The following is an 18,602-nucleotide window of genomic DNA, read 5'->3' on the forward strand; positions in this document are numbered from 1 at the left end:
TGTAAGCACCCCATTTAATTACAGGTTTATGTGTTCTAACGAAACACCTTCAAAATAGAAGCTGCCTGTAGACGCAACTACCAAAAAATGCATAAGTTACTGAGAACGTCGTACTAAAGTTTCTATAAAGTTCCCAAATAGTAACCAAATAAAAAAGTGGGTTTAAAATAATTTACACCTAAATTATTCTTTAACCAAATTACTTATTTCTACGCTGCACATAACCTATAATGCTTATTTTTTGTTGTCAAACGTGGTGCTAAAGCTTTTAAAGAATACCCGCACAGCATCTTGCCGGGAGTTGTAATGGTCTAACAACAGCTGATTGTGCCTGTTTTTTTCCCCTTTCTCTATTCCTCTCTCTCGTGGTAAATTTGATAGAAGTTTCGCACACGTGTTTAACAATTTTGGTGAATTAATTAGAAAATTAATAAATTTTTTTTAAAGAATTTTATTCTGTAATAAAATGCTTTTTTTAAAACAAGTTAGTTACCAATTTAAACTTTTTTTGCAAATGTATATTTTAATAATAAGGAATCAGAAAACATTTGTTTTTGTTTGTCCTCATATTTTCTTTAGCGTTAACATCTTTTCTAAAAGTTATTCTTGAAAAATACACCAGTAACAACAAATTTCTGCTTGTATTAAATACAATATAAAATTTACGTTGTAGAGTTTCTTTTTTTATATAGTCTTTAAAACACATTGTTGCACAGGTAATTTTTTGACTTTTGCAAAAGGGTAATTTATTAAACAAAAGCTAATCAGTTTAAAAATTAGACTTTTAGTAAGTTCGTTAGATGTCACAGATTTCGTTCTTCGCGTGCTGCGAGTTATAAATACACACATATTGCCGGATGTAACCAGTCATGAATAGGCTGGCTGGCCCATTCAGCAAATTGAACGAATGGCAGCGCTTGGTGGTTTGAAAGCCAAAAGTTACATTACATATATCATCCGTTTACAGTTTTGACTACAGGTCGTGGCATTTTTATGAATGAAATATCAGCTGTTTAGTTGAGCATTTGGCTAGGTCAACCTCGGTTTAATGTACGTAAATAATAGCAACTACACGATAATGTCATTTCCTTCTGCCACAACATTTTAAAACAGTCGCACCTTCCCATTACCAATAACAGACTACACATAGAATGTTTAAATTTTACTTTATCAATATAAATTAAAGGTCGATAAAAGGAAAGATATCACAATAAAAACAATCGCGTTATTGTAACAACAAAAATAACTTAGACCACAAAACATTCATAAGCAGTTGCAAAAAGGAACATATTTCCATAGAAAAAATAATTTAAACAAAAAATCAGCAATATTGCATTAAAGAAATAATCATTTTAATTTGAGCGTGTGCAGTGTGTTAACTGTGATGTAAAGTTGACATTAAGAGTAATAAAAGCTATCATTAAGTAGAAAGGTAAAGAATATACAGCTAATTTACTAAACAACACTACGCATAAATTGTATGATGAATATTTTTTTAAATATTTAAAACTTTACAACAATTTGCATTTAATTTAAAGATTACATCTATTGGACTAGTTAATAATTTAATCACAACAACTTTTACTTGCTAGTATTAGTATTTAAATTCTTTTGGTTAAAGAAATTATTTCTAGCAAACAAAATTTACATATAAGGAATTTTTTTGTACAAAATATTATGCTATAAGATCACTGACAATAACAACTAAAAAGAAAAAAAAGGGAATTACATAAATAGAAAACTGAATTTTGAGTTCCAACAACGGCAAATTTGAAACATGTTTGATTACAATCGAAGCTAAATTTAAATCATATTTTTATGAAGGTTTGCCAATCAGATGCTTAAAAACACAGCAACATGCAAATATAGTAGTTAAGCAGTGTTATTGGAAAAAAACATAACATAGACCAACTATTCTAGTATATCCTATGCTTAATAATTGTATATTGTACATGAAAAATCAACTACAACAACCAGATTTTTGATTCAGATTTTCAGTATTTTCGTCGCTAACAACAACCACCCCCCTTCTACTGCCTCCTCTTGTATTAGTTGTATTTAAAGATTCACTTGTTGGTGCATTTTTATCATTTTCCTCAGAAACTTGAAGCATTTCTAGACAAAATTGCATTAAAATATTAGTAAATATGTTTTTAAAACTGTAACCTTGATCAATGTGTTCTGTACATTAAAAAAGTGGTCATGAATAAGTTTTGATTCAGGTAACTATACTTTATTATCAAGTATTAACAGACAATTTGCACAACAAACACTTTAATATTTATTAAATATCTGAAAGTACTTACTTTTCGAAAGTGTTAGAAATACTTCGTCAATTCCTCTGTTTAACTTTGCACTAGTATGAACGTGTTTTGCACCAACTGATCGTGCATATTCTTCTGCCTCTTCCACAGAGACATGCCTATTCTTTTCTAAATCGATTTTGTTCCCAGCAATGCACAAGCAAATGTCTTGCCCAAGAATCTTTCGTAACTCCTTTACCCAATTTTTAACCTAGAAATTTATATGTAACTATTTGATAAACACTTTACATAATATTTTGCCACAATTTAAGCTTTAGTATTTAATTACCTATAAATTGCAAATACAAACAAAAGTTTGTTATTACACATGCAATACAAGAATCAGTTTGAATTAAATTAACAATATTGAATTTAAGCCCTTTGGCACCACCTTTTGAAAGGAATCTTCATCAGTGATGTCATAAACAAGAATAGCACCATTACTATCTCGATAATATATTGGACCAAGTGCATGAAATCTTTCTTGGCCAGCAGTATCCTGATACAAAAAAATGTAAAAATAAAACTGAAATCATTTTCTGTAAGTCAACAAATAGCTTTAATTAAATACTGGTTGATTTTTACTATTTTATTAATGTAAATATTAAAGAGAAATTTAATAAAATGCAAAGGTATGCTTTTTGTTTGTTTTATTTAGGTGAAACTATTATCTTAGTAAATACTAACTTTAATATAGCTCAACAACTTTTAATTGTTAAGGCTATTTAAGATACCAAAAATGCAAAGTAACAAACACTATAAAAACAGTACTAATTAACTGTCCTACCCAAATTGATATGTTTATTCTCTTTCCTCCAACATTTAACTTTTTGTTCAAAAATGAAGCCTAAAAGAAATAAAAAAAATTTTAACATAAAAAATTATCAACAAGTTTCTAATAAAGTAGTTTGTGCCTAAAATACATATATTTTAAATTGATGCTGAAAACTACTAATAAAGATAATTTGATTTGTACATAAGTCAGTAACAAACTAGATATATTTAAAAAATAAAATATTGTTTAAATCGTTTGATATTTTTTTCATAAATATAATAAAATTTAATTCGTAACTTAAATGAATTATAAATTAATTAAATTTACATATAAACTTTTTAATGATTAAACCAAATTTCAATTAACAAACAAGATATACCTGAACAAAATTTTAAAGCAAAATAACATTACTTAAATTTTTTAGATAAACAAAACTTTTAACACACTTTTACTTTACCAATATTTTAAACTCCTACTTATTGAATTTTTTTAAACAAACAAAAAATTATCAACTAGTTTCAGTTAGATCTTTATCTTAAATAGCAACATACTGAAAAACAGTTTCAACAACATATTAATTTTTGAAAGATTTAATAAATCATAACAAAAGTTATGACAATACTGGCAGCATAGTGTAATGGTAAAAACACTTGCTACACCATGCGAGGTCAAGGGTTCAATCCCCACTGCTCTCATGCTGTATAGCAGCCTCAGGTAAGGCACTATAAGCGATATAAACTCCTGCTGAGCCAACACTTAATCAGCAGCATAATTATTGGGCAATTATAATCAATAAAATCCTAAACTGCCACAGGCAAATCGAGACTGGGTTGGGGTAACAGTTGTTACTCTACGTTTAGGTTGCGCATTCGACCTTCCCACATCAAGGATAAATATATATATATATAAAAAAAAAACATTTCGAACCATAGTATATAAATAAAAATATGGCAAACCACATATTAAACACTTTTTATTTACTTTTAAGATATAATACTATAACAGACCTATTTTAATTAAAAATAGCAAGTTTAAAAAAAAATTAAACTAACCTGCAATGTAGTAATGTGTTTATCATTAAATTTATCTTCACAATATCTTAGAACAAGTGAAGTCTTTCCAACACAGCCTTCTCCCAATAAAACAACCTTAAACTGTTTCATTATATCATATACAAATTTCTTATTTTAATTATTATATATTTAAATTGTGTTGTAAAATCTAAATAGAAAAATATTATATTGACTGTTCAGCGATTAAAAGAGGAAGTAACTATCCTAAGGTTGTTTAAATTCCTAACCAACAAAAGATTTGTGTAAAGCATACGTTATACCTCTTTTACTGACAATACCATATTAGAAAGGCTATGTGTAGTTTTTCACGTCTTAAGACGTTTATTCGTTCGTTAAGTCATGGGACCGTGATGATTTTGATAACATTGCAAAATAAAGAAAAAAAGAAGTGTTGCCAGATATCATTTTTATTTAAATTGTTACGCAATAGAAATAAAAAAAAAATTATCTATCAAAAGACTAAAACGGCAACTATAAATATTTCTAAATAAAGTTTTTAGATCTTTAAATATGCCAAAACTTTTAAATATGAAAGTTTATACTTAACTTTAATGTATACTAGCAGATGGCAATCAAAAACTTATCCCCGTAAATTGGTAAAAGTATATTGATTAAACTTGTGTTATTATTGCTTAATTAAAGCACACAATTTTTGTAGAAAAATAACGAATAATAAAAAGCATTTTTATCAAATTAATAAGAGACAGTCAGTCTATTAGTTATAATTATTTTATAATTTATAACAGCATAAAATAAATAATAATTTTTTTTTACAGTACTAGACATTTGTGAAACATATTTTGAAAGAGTTAGTTTTCCGTTTTTGAAAAACACTACTGTTCATTCAGAAAAAAAACACAATACATTTTTTCTTCACAAAAGAAATGTTTTTAAGTTTTTTACTTTTGTGAGTACTATCCACTGAAATGTGACCGATTTATTGACCAATAGCTTTTTTTTCATTGTTTATGGTTTACGAACCCCGCAATTTTCCAGAAAGTAGTACCTTTAAAAAATGTTGTCGATTAATACAGCCAGTGTAAAATGTAAATAAAAAGTAACTTAACCCATTGTATTGTCATTTAGGTATTAACTTAACACGTAGATCCTTTTACTGTAGGCTATGGACGTTTTTTTACGTTTAACAGCATGACTAAGTGGTGTTTTATAAACGTAGCACATAAGTGACGCGTATAAAAGCTCCTGACCAGACGTGATTTGTTGGCAAAAATCGTGATGCCAGTAGTCTAAAAACTAAATCGCCATAGCTCATAAATTTTAACAATGCAAGTGTTTTGAAAAAAAAAATATTAGAGCAATTTCCTGTGCAAAATTACTAGTTTGTAGTTAAAATAACTTAATATACCATCTAACATTTTATGAGTTCTAGATTTATATTAGGCGTGACGTAGATTAGGATGAAATAATAGCTGACATAATAATAACAATATGCTACATTATTGTTTATGATTAATTTTTATTTTTATTAATATATAATTGTTATGTAACTAAAAAGAACTTATTGTAAAATGCAGCGTTAATAGTATATACGGTTATAACCCTGTTATCATAAAACTACAGATAGTTATTACTAGGTAAGTAGATGCGGTACTTTTATGTGAAGTGTGTTAGATTGTTGTGATAGCCTCCCGCAGGATAACGTTAACAATTTACTCTTTGCTTTAAGTTACAAATATCAGTCTTTTAAACAGTTTTAAAAAATTTAACAAATGAGTTTTAGAAAATGTTGTTTAAAATAGTTATAATCGGTATTGCAGTAATTTTAATACAACAGACGTCGTTGTGTATGGCGCAGACTTCGAGCAATAATGAAGACATATGGTGTAAGTAACACATTGTTATAAACTGTATATAGATTTAACATTATTGTAATTTACTTGTAATTATAATTTTTTTGCATTTAATCTGGAATTTTTTATATTTTGTTTTATTACTTTAGCCCAATGGAATTACGAGGGTACCATAAGGTATGGAATTCTTGAACAAAATCGCACTCGAGCAGAGGCAACAGAAATATGCCGTAACAACAACTTTCAGAGAGTGGTTACGATAAAGGACTCTCTAGAAGATGAGGAATTTTCGGAAATTTACAGACGTTTTTTCACTCAGAATGGCATAGACGAATCCAATGTAAAAAAGTGTTTTATGTATAAACTAACTACATCAAAAATTACACCACGTGTATAAATATCAAATTATATATTTATTTCAACTAAATTATAACTAATTCTATCTACAAAAACATTAATAACAAATTGACATAACTTGTTAAAAAGCTTTGTAATAAAACTTATCTTTTTTTTTAATTTTAAGTTTTTTCTTCCTTCGCGTACATTTTGGCATGGCCTTGATAGAATTAATCTAACCACATTTGAGTACGTGGATGGAACGCAGTTGGGTATGTATGAAAGATGGTTACCTCCTGCTCCCGGAATCGAAGGCAATTGTTCGACTATTCTTTTTCGGTGTATAGAAGGCTGTGAGCAATTGTGGCAAAATCAAAGTTGTGATTCAAGATTTTTTGTCGTGTGCCAATCTGTTGGTACGTCATCAAAACATCATTTTTATTTTTTGTTTATTTTAAAGGAAAATCTTATAAAAACATTTTATTGCAGAGAATAGAACAGAACTGGACGAAATACAAGAATTTGTAAGTACAACTTAGTAAATGTTAAGTACAACGTAAAAAGGCACTTCATATTATGGAAATGCCATTTAGGAATTTTGGTAAATCTATAACTTTTTTGGTTGAAGTTGGAATCTGGAATCCCCCTTACCTCAGCGCAAGCTGACGTTGTAACAGACGTAATTTTAAACGCAACTACAGACGAAAATTTAACTCCAGAGACTTTAGTTCAAGGAGTCGAGATTCTTACAGAAATTACTTTTCAAAACCCAGATTTAGAGGTAATTTTGCCATTACTAGATATTTTGATTTTTTTCGGTTTTATTATTTATTTAATGTATCATTTTTTTAATTTTTTTGTTTAGATATCTGAACTTGCTTATCAAAACGTAATAGAAACGGCTGAAAACTACATTGATTTTATTGAAGAAAACCAGGAAGAATTTTTGAATCAGAGCATTGGCGGACCTATCGTTTTGATAATCGAAGACTACCTCAACCGCGTCAACATCACTTCTGTACTGCAAGAAGTTGGTTTTCAAACAAACCGACTTATTGCAGAAGTAATTATAAAAAATCATTTTAAAGTTGCCAAAGTTAATGTGTTTGAATTATAGCACTTAAAGTGTTCTATGGTTACATTGCACATACGCAACTACTATAAAATGTTGTTTTAAAAACTTACAATAATCTTTAAAAAAAATTGTCTTAAAGGGTATTTTTTTAAGGCTAAAACGTTGCAAGGGCATTTGAAACACATTTAAGTGCATTTTTTTAATATAAAGGTTATAGTGTTTCATTGCTGTTGTCCAAGAATTTTAAGACGTTACAAATAGTTTTAATGTGTAGGTTCGCTACGTTTCTCCAGAAACAAACTTAACTTTCACGGTAATGCAAAATGGTTCCCTAGCCTCTATTTCAGTCCCACCAGAAGCCGTCGAATCAGTGAACCAAGTTGAAGGTCCAGGTAATCGCTCAAGAATTTCATTTGTGCGTTACAACAGCTCGATTTTATTTCCATCCCCTTTTAGCGTTTTTCAGGTAATTTGGGAATTAATAATACTTAATAAGTTTTACATAAACAATGTTGATTTATGCAAAAACAATTCAAAAATGTATTATTTTTGTCAGGTGATTTCTGCCCAGGTGAATAGACTACCGATAAACAATTTGGTATTTCCCGTCAACTACGTTTTAGATTTAGCGGACCCAACATCAATTTTAGTAAAAAGACTTTAACTTTAAATAAGATATTAGTTTAACATCTATATTTACACACCGGAATTTCGAAAATAGGATATTAGCCTCATATCTCTTTTTAACATTAAAATTTAAAAAATAAGATATAGTCTACTATCTATATTTATAGATTGAAATTTTTTAAGGACGTTCGTTTTATTCAATGTGCAGCCTGGAGTTTCGAGTCGTCGTCGTGGAATAGCAGTGGTTGTTTTGTTATTGCTCTTTCTGACCCGCCTCAATGTGGCTGTAACCACCTTACAAATTTTGCGATTTTAGTGGCAAGTACCAAATACAATCTCAACATTTTTCTATTATTAGAAAATAAACTAACTTTGTTTAACAATTTAGGAGACTTTTCAACGACCTTCATACGCAGTGTTTGATATCATTAATTCAGTAATTGGAGCTCTATCTTGTGTTGGATTCTTTTTAACGGGGGCTATCTTCCTTTGGTTCAAGTAAATGTTATTTATGGGGGACAATTCCTAAAAAAAGTTTTAAATTAAATTTTTATTAATCTATTATATTTATTATGTCCTATAGGGATTTACGTCAATCGAAGCCTGGCCCGGTACACATTCACCTTTGCTTTAATCTATTTATTGGATTTACGATATTTCTTGCTGGTTCAGACAAAACGGGCAGCAAGATTGGTTGCATTATAATAACTGTTGTAACCCATTACTTTTTTCTTACCAGCTGGTTTTGGATGTTTATAGAAGCCTTGTTGTTACACAAGTAAGCTTGTTCTCTTGGTTGTATATCTGAGTTTGTCGAAGGTTCAACTTACAAAATTATTTTTTTTCTAGAATGCTTGTGGTTAAGTCTCAGCAACTTGACAAACGGTTCCTAGTTTATTCATCTTTGTTGAGTTACGGTCTGCCATTAATTATTGTAATGATAAACGTTGGAGTCACTATACTGTGGCAGGACATGCTTAGCGATAACCCATGGACTCAACTAAATGGTAATTATAATTTTAAAAGTATAAAAGATTATTTTTATTTAATGTTCTAACCTGAACCCTTTTTTAAGATGACATTCTGTACAACTCAACTTACGTAGGCAATTTTTACTGTTGGCTTCAAGGATATTCGCTTTACTTTGGATTTCTAACGCCTGGAGCACTTATTTTTTCGACAAATTTGATTTTATTTATACTTGTAATTCGTGCGTTTACATGGGGCAGAAAAAAGGTAATTTCAGTTTTAACGTAAATTTAATTTACCTTAACTTAACAACACAAAACAATTTATTTTATTTTTCGCTTTATTTATCCTTTAGGAGTGACTTCACAAATTTGTTTTAAGAAAAACCTTAACTTAGTTTAACAATGAATTTTAGGTTCAGTCTTCTCGAGCAGAGGCTACTCCTGGGCAACAAATATGTCGAATAATGACAGTTGCTTTTATGATGGGAATCGTGTGGGTATTATCCGTTCCGCTGGAACTTCTTGCAAATGTCGAAACTTTAACTGAAATCTTAACTTACATTGTTTCTGTGTTACTTGCTATTCAGGTTAAAGATTGTTTAAATAACAAATCTTATTTATAAAATAAAATTTAAAACAATTTTTTTATTTTTTTAGTTTTTTTTCGATAATACTAATTTAAAATGTTACATCAATTTAGTTTTTTTAATATGTCAACTTATTTTCAGGGCATTCTTGTGTTTTATTTGTTTTGCATAAGAAACGAACGAGCAAGGCGCTTGTGGCTGAATCCGATCATTAAAAAAATGACCAGTTGTTGTAGTGAAAAGGGGGGCTACGAGGCCTCCGAAACGGGACAAACCAATCCAACTTCCACTACAAGAAATGTCCAAGGTTTGACTATTCAGGCTAATCGGTCAACAACTACTACCTAATGTTGTTATACCACATGGAATAAAACCTCAAATCTTTATCGAAGCAGATATATAAACATATATTCTAAAATAACTTTCTGCCAGTACCACGTGTCAGTTTTTATCATAATGCTATGTTAATATTTTTACGGTTGGCTGGCTGTAATTAATATTTTGTCATTTGGTAACAACTTATTCTCTATTCTAGCCACAACTTCTTCTTAAAAACTTAAAATTAATTAAAACTACCATGATAAACAGTCTACAGTCACCTTATTATTGATTTTAGAAAGTAGGGCATTCAATATAAATGAAGTTAGGCATGAAAGTCATCGCCTGAATAAATAAATATTAGATTAACTCTCAATCTGTATGTTAACTAAATTACATCAAAAAAATAAATAATCAACAATTTACAGCCATTTAGATGTATACTATTAATAATTTTTAGCAATATGCAGAATATATTTCTATTCTCCACACAAGCATATTTTTTCTAGTGATATCAAACTGTACATATCAAAAAATTTGTATACAAAATTACAACTACCAAATTCCACAAAATAATTATTATAATAGGCATGTCACAACAGTAATGACACTTTCAAAATAGGAAACACAATTTACAGTTAGCAAATCGTTCTTGCAATTAATTAAAAATTTTAGTCACAAACTAATGTTTTTTACTAAATTAATTCAAGCTAGCAGTTGTTGCTATTTTGACAACAGAATAGTTTAAAGCATTCATAATTAGCTAAAAGGCTTACAGCATCGCGCACACACACACACACACTATTTAAACAAACTAGATAAATTAATTACAATCATAACTTTAAAAATAACATAATTTAAATGCAGATTTAGGATTAATTTACGCGATCTATTTTAGTCAACCAAAACTTTTACTTTTCAACAAATACCCCACAGTTTGTATTAAAATAAGTTATTAAATACCAAAATGTGTATTTGCTGTTACTTCAATTTACTGATTAATTAACATAAAATGAATTGTAAAATTGTTTTACAAAATGAAGGAACTTAATGTTAGCAAAAAATTTCGATAAATAAATTCCAACAATTTGTAAAACAAAACTCACAATTAAGAAAAAATAAAAAAATAAAAACCAATCAAATTCGAATAAACACTATGTTTGCAGGACACACATTAAGTAGAACAAAACAAAAAAGGATAAGTTAATTAAGATTAAAACTGGGTTGTCAAAAACGTGATGGTTATTGGTTATATAATGTTGGATAATATGAACTTAAATGCCTAATAATAACTATTCACATCGCACAGAAATAAATTAGTTTCTGGGTGAAATTTGTTCAACCTGATCTTGTGGATGCAAATTTTTGTTATCTCCTCTGCTATCACCACGACGATTATTATCACGAGCTCTCTAAATAAATATTTCAATTTTTTATTAAACTTCAAAATTTTGCTCAAAAAACAGATAAAAATTTGTAAATGGCTAAAAAGGTGTATTTACCGATTGTTGCTCACTTCGCTTTGCACGAATACCGTCTTCTTCCATTTGACGACGTTCATAATGCGAAAAATCATCAAAGATACTTGTTTGATGTTTATATCCACTAATTATTTTGAGTACTTGTCGGCCCTTTTCTGCCAAAACTTCCTGCGTATCTCGAGAGTTAGTTACCGGCTTATTTTCGTTGTTTTCTAGTCGAATGTGCCTTAGTAAACTGTTTGGAACGTCCTTGGCATAAATCCACTTAACCTGAAACTTGCCTTTCCACTTATCTTGTGCCCAGACGCCCGCACGTTTGCTGTAGTCAATAGGAGTGATCATCTCAGCAACGCCGCAAAAATGACCAGAACCGTTTACAGAGTACAGCAAAATAACAGGCCCACGTCCTTGTTGAGCACGAAAAGCTGCATCGAGTCGCTTATTACCATGCTCAGTTGAACACCAAATATTATACTTAATAGAACGATGAATGTCGTCCTCAGAATAAGATTTGATAACAAAAAATCTGGCATTTCGGATGTCCAAAGTAAGCCTCTTAGGGTTGTAATCGTTTTCTGATTTTAATTTTTCAAGAATTGCTTTTCCGGCTTCATCGTCAGCAGAAGCTATACTTGCGTTCTGATTACCCATATTGTTGTCATTCGGCATTGGATTCACGGGGTACTGTCCATTACTTGCTGCATCACCAGGGCTACATTAACATAAAAAAAGTTTACCATATAACTTTGACAATTGACAACAACTTTTTACAATCTATTGTTACTTCTGTTTAAACAAAATACTCTACCTACAAAAGTTTTGAAAATTAAACAAATAGAATATTAAGTAAACAATATGGTATATTGTATATGAGTCAATAAATCAATAAATTCCTAAGAAAGCAAGATGGGTGAAATCTGATGGGCAAAAGCTTACCAAAATTTTATCTTACTAAAACCAATACAATATTTTAATGATTAACAAAGACTGTAGTAAAATTAACTAATAAGTTTAATAAATACCAATATTTTATGAAAAAAATAGCCCTTTTCCAATAGTTTAAATTACATAAAATCATTGATAACCCAAAAGGTAGGTATATATAATTGAAAATGAATAAAAAGAGACAACCTTTATCACTTTATGTAGTAAATTTAAATCTAATGGAAATTGTTGTTGGGTTATAAAACAAATATATGTCATAGAAAAAAATAATCATGAATTTTTATAACTTTAATAAAACTTACTTAAAATTTTGGGGACCACCTTGTCTAGGAGCAGTCCATCTTTGTGGGGCCATTTGCTGGCCAGGCATTTGTCCCCTAACAAGTCCTTTTGGTGGAGGGGGCTGTGCTGAGTCCCAACTACCAATATCCATATTATGTTTAATTGGTGGGGGTAATCCAGGACCAACATTTGCCTTAACTTTTTGCTTAGGTTGAGGTTTTGCAGGTTTTGATGCAATGGCAGCCCAGGAAACAGGCTTTGGCGCATTAGAACCAGGAGGGTTCCCACTATTTCCAACTTGTCCAGATAAATTAGAACTTTGATTTTGACCAGAGGAAACAACTGGACCAACATTAAGTGGCATTGCTAAACTTTGTTGAGGAGCTTGTTTCATAGGGTCGACAGTCATCGCTGCAACACCCAAACCAATGTTTTGCAAACCCTGTTCAACCATTTTACTACCATTAACAGTGGAACCAACTGGCATTTTTCCCATATGTTCAGAACCTGGCATAACGTTACTTGAACCTAGTGGCGGCATTGTGCCGGGTGCAGCAATATGCCCAAGCATGTTATTAGCGCCTGAAGGCATTCCTTCACCACCTCCAAGATAATCATGAGGAGTTGCAGGCATTATTGAATGATAATAATCTGCAGTGTAAGAAGGTGCAGTAACACTTTGCTGGCCGAAGCCAGGATTTCTAGAATTGTCTGGCATGCCACCACTGCCCTGTACAGTGCTAGGTGGAGCACCCCATGCACTAAAGTCATTGCCAGCCGGTAAAAAGTTGTAAGGCTGATTAAAGTAGGCCTAAATTAAATGAAAATAAATATCAATAATCTTAGTTAAAAATTGCTCTATACACAAGGGTATTTTTCAAAAATTTGACCTCTTCTTATGTTTATTAAAATAATAAATTACAGAACACATACATACAAACAGAACACTACTAAACAATATATCTATACTAAACTAACTAATAAACATACTTGTTGTGTGCTACCCAATGGCTGATTAGGTGGATGGCCAAACATAGCATCAGGCATAAAGCTATGCTGTTGGGCTTCGCCACCATAACTAGATAAATATGGCATCGAATCACCACCAGTTGACCATTCAGAACCACCCATATAAGGAAATGGCATTTGACCGTAATAACTTGGCATGTAGGACTCGCTTGTGGGTGCCATTCCATAAGTCTAAAAGCAGAATGCGTCTTATTATCAAGCTAACAACCATCTATTCGAAAAAAAGTTACAAAAAAAATCAAGCACTAATATTTTTCAAATATAATGTCAAGCACTAAGATTCAAATAAAAGTAAAAACATTAAAAAAAAACAGAAACAAACTTGATTTATGTTTGATTGTGGCATGTAAGCAGATTCGAACTCATCTCCTCGGTTATTTTTTTGCTCTAAACCATTTTGCACACCTCCTCTTCCACTTTGGTCTTTATGGTGCTACAAAAATGTGTTAAATATTTAAATTTTTGGATTTATTAATGTAACAAAGTCGATTTCATTGCTCATATAAATTGTCAAATCAAATATATACTGCTTTCATTTTGTGGTTTAGGCATAAGTAAGTAGAAAATGTGAAATATCACTTACGTGGTCTAGAGTTGTATTTGACATTACAAACTGTTAACTATTAGCAAAAATACCAATCACAAAATTATTTAACAGTTTGAAAATTCTGCAAAAAATGTAAAAAAGCATCTTTTTAGATAAAGATCTTTGTGCAATTACATCAATAAACCGTTAGAAGCCCAGACGAAATTTCATTTGTAGCTTACTTTTTGTAAATAATAAGTGTAGACTTATAATAACATATTACACCGACTGGCTGACTTCTGCTTACTAAGATATGGCTACCATCTGACAGGCACAGTGAGAGCGACAATCGGACAAGTACACTAACAGACTAAGTACCTGCCAGACAGTCTGGACAGTGACAGACAGTTCCGTATCAGAATTTAACAAATTTTCTCTGTTTATTGTGCAAGTCTGTGTTAGCACATCTCCCAACTATTTTAACATTATAATATAAAAAATTAAGCAATTGCACTTGTTTATTTGTTTATATAAATAAAAATTGGGCACGTAGCAATATAGCATTTTTAAGAAATTCCTTGACTTCGTGAATATGGAACCCACAAACTGAGGAAGTAGGTCTTTATGTTACTGCAGGGTTGCCAAACTAAATCACAGAAAAGCTGTAAACAAGTTTTACACGTTCCAATACATTCCTGTCTTGGTTTATACTGACCCAATTGTAGAAATAAAATTACTCAAATAATTAAAAAACTCTGTTAATGCTAAAAATATAAAGCAACTATTTTTTAATTAGAGAACTATTGCAGCGTAGCATATTAACATTGTATCTTTCCGATAATTGATTGCAAAATCAAGTTTTAGATTTTTTTGTTACATTTGTTTCTGATTTTCAGGTGGTTAAGTAAATAAATATTCCAGATTAACTTAAAGTTATGCTACATTTTTAACGACAAAACGTAAATACAATTTGCAAACACATTTTGATTAAACTGTTTGAACCACAAAGCCACGCATGCCTATGGTCATTAAACTTCGCGTAATAAAAATGTACCAAAATACCAAGCTTCGCGTAATAAAAATCATACCACAATATTACATAAACAAGTACTTTTACCTTTTTTAATATAAGATAACCAATGTTTGTAATAAGGTTAAGCAAAGCTCTTTAAATCTAAATTTTTATGTATCTGGATTTTTTAAGTAAGTACCATTTACATGGCAGCTCTGCCATTTGTAATTATCGGACTAATGAATATACAACGCAGAAGCGACTTGCCCATATGGTTTTGATAATGCGCCCTGTGTGGTGTGTTGTTACAGTAAAAGTAGCAACGGATGATAGTAGATGTGTATTGTAACGTATGCTACTGTTTTTATAGTCTAAATATCTGCTGGAGTGCTAGTAAATTAAAACCAGTAATACTTAAAATTAAAACAGCGTGGTAATAAACGAAATCAAAGTTTTAAGTTATTTAAATGTTGAACTGAATAATGGTATGTTTGTTAATTGTGGTAGATTAATATAGGCTACTTGCTAACTGTGACTGGCACTGCATATCTAAGAGTTGAATTATGCAAGCTGAGTGTGACAGAATGATTTTAAATGAACTGAAATTAATTCAACAATGTATGAAGAAAGAACTAAGATCCATCAGGGAAGAAATTATTAATCTCGGTGAGATATTTAAAAGTTCAAAACCCGAAAATCTGAATATAAGAAGAGATTCCAGTAACTATCAAGATCAGAATACTGATTTAAATGACCCATCTGAAATTAAAATAGAAAATTTTGGTAACTCTGACTCGAACTTCCAAACAGAGGTTATTAAAAATACAGACGATTTATCCAACAGGGAAAACTATGACCAAAGTATTAACGAAAGTAATTCAAAATCTTTTAATACCAATACTATAGGACAGGAAATTACTAAATTACGAATTCCATATGTCTTGATCAAAAATGAAAAAGAAATTGTGCAAAATAATTCAGGTTTTGTTACACCAACCTTGGAAGTTATAGAAAGCCCTAACATTTTACCGGATTTTAACTCTTTGCCTGATATTTTTGAAAATAAAGAAGAAATGGGTTATTCAAGTGTTGCTGATAACTTAAGAAGCAGAAATAAAGTTGACATTGATTCTGAAAATTTTGTTGGTTCAAAGAATACTTCAAAAAAAAAGACCGAAAAAAAATCTAGAAAAAAAAGAGACTGTAAGAGATCATTTTGTGATAAAATAAATGACAATAAAAAGTTGCATTCCAGTGAAAAAATCTATAAGAGATCATCTTGTGGTAAAATGAATGACAGTAAAAAGTTGCATTCCAGTGGATCATCTTGTGATAAAATAAATGACAGTAAAAAGTTGCATTCCAGCGGAAAAAGCTATTACAACAAACCGGGTTATTGTTCAATATGTAATAAAAACTTTGCTCAAAAACAATACTTACGACTTCATAATCGAATACATACAGGCGAAAGACCATTTACATGCTCATATTGTAATAAAAAATTTACTCAAAAAATAATGTTGGATAATCATATCCGAGTACACACTGGTGAGAGGCCGTATCGTTGCACATATTGCACAAGACGCTTTGGACGAGCCACTGCCCTTAGCAGACATTTAAAATTACACACCGGTGAACAATGTGAAAAATGTCCATATTGTAGTAAAAGGTTTGTTACTGGCTATGATATGAAAAGGCATATTAGATTACACACTGATAAAAAAAACCTTGTAAGTGTAAATAATTCACAGTCTAAAAGCTTGCGTGGGCAAATTTAACTGAAAAAGTAATTTTGTTGAATGGTTTTCATTTACCTATACCCTAGTTTTGCCAACATGTTAAACTAAATAAAATGGAATGAACGGGATTAAGAACTGTGAAAAATTTAATTACTGAACTTATGGTAACAGAATTTTAATTACTGAACTTATGGTAACAGAAAAGTATAATAAGAATTAAAAAAGTTAACCTGTAATTTTATCTCTAACTTAGAAGTTTACTTTTTTAAATCATGATTAATGAATCAACATTTTAATGCCAAATTTTTTTTTAAAACTTTATTTATTTGTAAAAAGAAATTATGTTATATATATATGCTTTATTTAATTCTGGGATAAGAGCTTTACTCTTTTAGTTTAACCTTATATTTGATCTTAAATTCGCACAAAATATAATCTTGTACTTGCACAATATATTAATCAAGGTTACTCGTGTAAGAAGGCATATGTATATTTGGATAAAAACAAATTTGTTAATAATTGCAAAATTTTTTAATAAAGCACCAAACTACAAATGCACCTAAACAAACAATGGTTTAGTTGTGTGTGGTATCACAGTGGCATTACAGTTACGATATATTTACTTTGCAAACTGTACCAATTTAAATTTTTATTCATACTGTGTAAATGTTTTTTTTTTGTTTTACCAAATTTTTACAAAACTACTTTTGTTTAACAAATTTAGAAACAAAAGTTGTTTTGTTGAAAGTTAACTTTAAAGCTGCAAAACAAAGATGAATACTTTATGTAACAACACAACTAGTTATTTACTTTTAAAGGAACTGAAATCATTTTGACAAGGCATAAAAGAAGTTAATTAATAATTTAAATCTGAGAAATAATGGTATACAGTACAATTTTTATCAGAAGGAATTCTGATTTTGGAAAATAACCTGCAATTAAAAAAAATGTTTAAAAATGTATGTAAACTAAATTTTGTTCTTAATTAAAATAATTTGTTAAACATCAAAATCAAAGAGTGTGACTTTGTATATTTGAATTCACAAGCGAAAATGGGCATTACTTTAGGGAAGCATATTAAAATGCACAATGGTGATAAGCCCTTTCAATGCAAACTTTGTAATAAACGCTTTTATAATACAAACAATTAAAAAAACTCATATTGAAATAACTAAGGGGTGGTAAACCATTTTTGCATATACTGTGATAAAAGTCTTGGTCTAAAGTTTTTACTAAATGGACATATGCAATTACATGCTAGTAAAATAACTCCATATTATGGGACAAAACTTTGCCATAAACATTTTTTTTAAATTCATGTACAAACAGGTGAAAGGCCTTACAAATGTATACATTGTAACAACAGTTTTTCTTGGAACTTTCGTTTAAAACAGCATTTAAAATTACAAACATTTTGATAACAAATTTTAAATGTATAATCTAAAACCTTTTAAATTTTTGTACACAGAGATTTTGTTGTGTCTTTGATTATGCTCTATATCGCTTTTGTTCTAATCCTGTTGAAATTATCATATTTAAATAATTTAAAAAAAAAAATTATGTTCATGTTAGTTTAATTTTTACAACAACATAATAAAAAAATTTAAACACTAAGAACTCCCTTTTACTATTAATTTTCTGCAGAAGATTGTTAAAACATGAAAGTTTAAATTTAAAACGTTTTTAACTGTAGCTAAAAAATTAATATTATA

The 18,602-nt window shown here is 29.9% G+C and overlaps 4 protein-coding genes across 4 annotated transcripts; 2 read left to right on the plus strand and 2 right to left on the minus strand.

The window, feature by feature from the left end:
• Positions 1-1,153: 1,153 nt before the first annotated feature.
• LOC145749389 (ras-related protein Rab-21-like) lies at positions 1,154-4,295 on the minus strand. Its single transcript, XM_082565148.1, has 5 exons — positions 4,131-4,295; positions 3,091-3,150; positions 2,695-2,802; positions 2,307-2,514; positions 1,154-2,115 (listed from the first exon to the last, which is right to left on the minus strand). The coding sequence occupies exons 1-5, from the start codon at positions 4,239-4,241 to the stop codon at positions 1,961-1,963; spliced, it is 642 nt and encodes a 213-aa protein (XP_082421274.1). The 5' UTR covers positions 4,242-4,295; the 3' UTR covers positions 1,154-1,960.
• A 1,629-nt stretch (positions 4,296-5,924) lies between these two features.
• Positions 5,925-10,071, plus strand: LOC145752216 (adhesion G-protein coupled receptor G6-like). Its single transcript, XM_082568491.1, has 15 exons — positions 5,925-5,995; positions 6,112-6,302; positions 6,486-6,714; positions 6,788-6,822; positions 6,927-7,079; positions 7,164-7,361; positions 7,648-7,839; positions 7,930-8,022; positions 8,184-8,318; positions 8,389-8,498; positions 8,584-8,778; positions 8,850-9,007; positions 9,076-9,236; positions 9,385-9,558; positions 9,700-10,071. The coding sequence occupies exons 1-15, from the start codon at positions 5,959-5,961 to the stop codon at positions 9,904-9,906; spliced, it is 2,268 nt and encodes a 755-aa protein (XP_082424617.1). The 5' UTR covers positions 5,925-5,958; the 3' UTR covers positions 9,907-10,071.
• Positions 10,072-10,207: 136 nt separating this feature from the next.
• On the minus strand, positions 10,208-14,400 carry LOC145756463 (YTH domain-containing family protein 2-like). The gene is made up of 7 exons (XM_082572369.1): positions 14,382-14,400; positions 14,197-14,281; positions 13,936-14,046; positions 13,575-13,784; positions 12,605-13,395; positions 11,379-12,069; positions 10,208-11,288 (listed from the first exon to the last, which is right to left on the minus strand). Exons 2-7 carry the CDS (start codon positions 14,218-14,220, stop codon positions 11,193-11,195), a joined length of 1,923 nt encoding a protein of 640 aa, XP_082428495.1. The 5' UTR covers positions 14,221-14,281; positions 14,382-14,400; the 3' UTR covers positions 10,208-11,192.
• Positions 14,401-15,663: 1,263 nt separating this feature from the next.
• LOC145758758 (uncharacterized) lies at positions 15,664-18,381 on the plus strand. The gene has a single exon (XM_082572536.1). It carries the CDS (start codon positions 15,715-15,717, stop codon positions 16,927-16,929), a length of 1,215 nt encoding a protein of 404 aa, XP_082428662.1. The 5' UTR covers positions 15,664-15,714; the 3' UTR covers positions 16,930-18,381.
• Positions 18,382-18,602: the final 221 nt, after the last annotated feature.

Source organism: Corella eumyota, chromosome 1, assembly GCF_963082875.1.
Source record: "Corella eumyota chromosome 1, kaCorEumy4.1, whole genome shotgun sequence".
Taxonomy (NCBI): domain Eukaryota; kingdom Metazoa; phylum Chordata; class Ascidiacea; order Phlebobranchia; family Corellidae; genus Corella; species Corella eumyota.

Bases quoted from the DNA above. Each gene is read 5' to 3' on its own strand.
- LOC145752216 (XM_082568491.1), top strand. From the start codon at position 5,959: ATGGCGCAGACTTCGAGCAATAATGAAGACATATGGT. The intron at 6,823-6,926 runs GTAAGTACAACT...TTTTGGTTGAAG, and splicing joins TGGACGAAATACAAGAATTT to TTGGAATCTGGAATCCCCCT. The intron at 7,362-7,647 runs GTAATTATAAAA...TTTAATGTGTAG, and splicing joins CAAACCGACTTATTGCAGAA to GTTCGCTACGTTTCTCCAGA.
- LOC145758758 (XM_082572536.1), top strand. From the start codon at position 15,715: ATGCAAGCTGAGTGTGACAGAATGATTTTAAATGAACTGAAATTAATT.
- LOC145756463 (XM_082572369.1), bottom strand. From the start codon at position 14,220: ATGTCAAATACAACTCTAGACCAC. The intron at 13,785-13,935 runs GTTTGTTTCTGT...TTCTGCTTTTAG, and splicing joins CACAATCAAACATAAATCAA to ACTTATGGAATGGCACCCAC. The intron at 12,070-12,604 runs GTAAGTTTTATT...ATGTTAATGTAG, and splicing joins GGTGGTCCCCAAAATTTTAA to CCCTGGTGATGCAGCAAGTA.
- LOC145749389 (XM_082565148.1), bottom strand. From the start codon at position 4,241: ATGAAACAGTTTAAGGTTGTTTTATTGGGAGAAGGCTGTGTTGGAAAG. The intron at 3,151-4,130 runs GTTAGTTTAATT...TATTTCTTTTAG, and splicing joins AACACATTACTACATTGCAG to GCTTCATTTTTGAACAAAAA. The intron at 2,803-3,090 runs GTAGGACAGTTA...TTTTTGTATCAG, and splicing joins GAATAAACATATCAATTTGG to GATACTGCTGGCCAAGAAAG.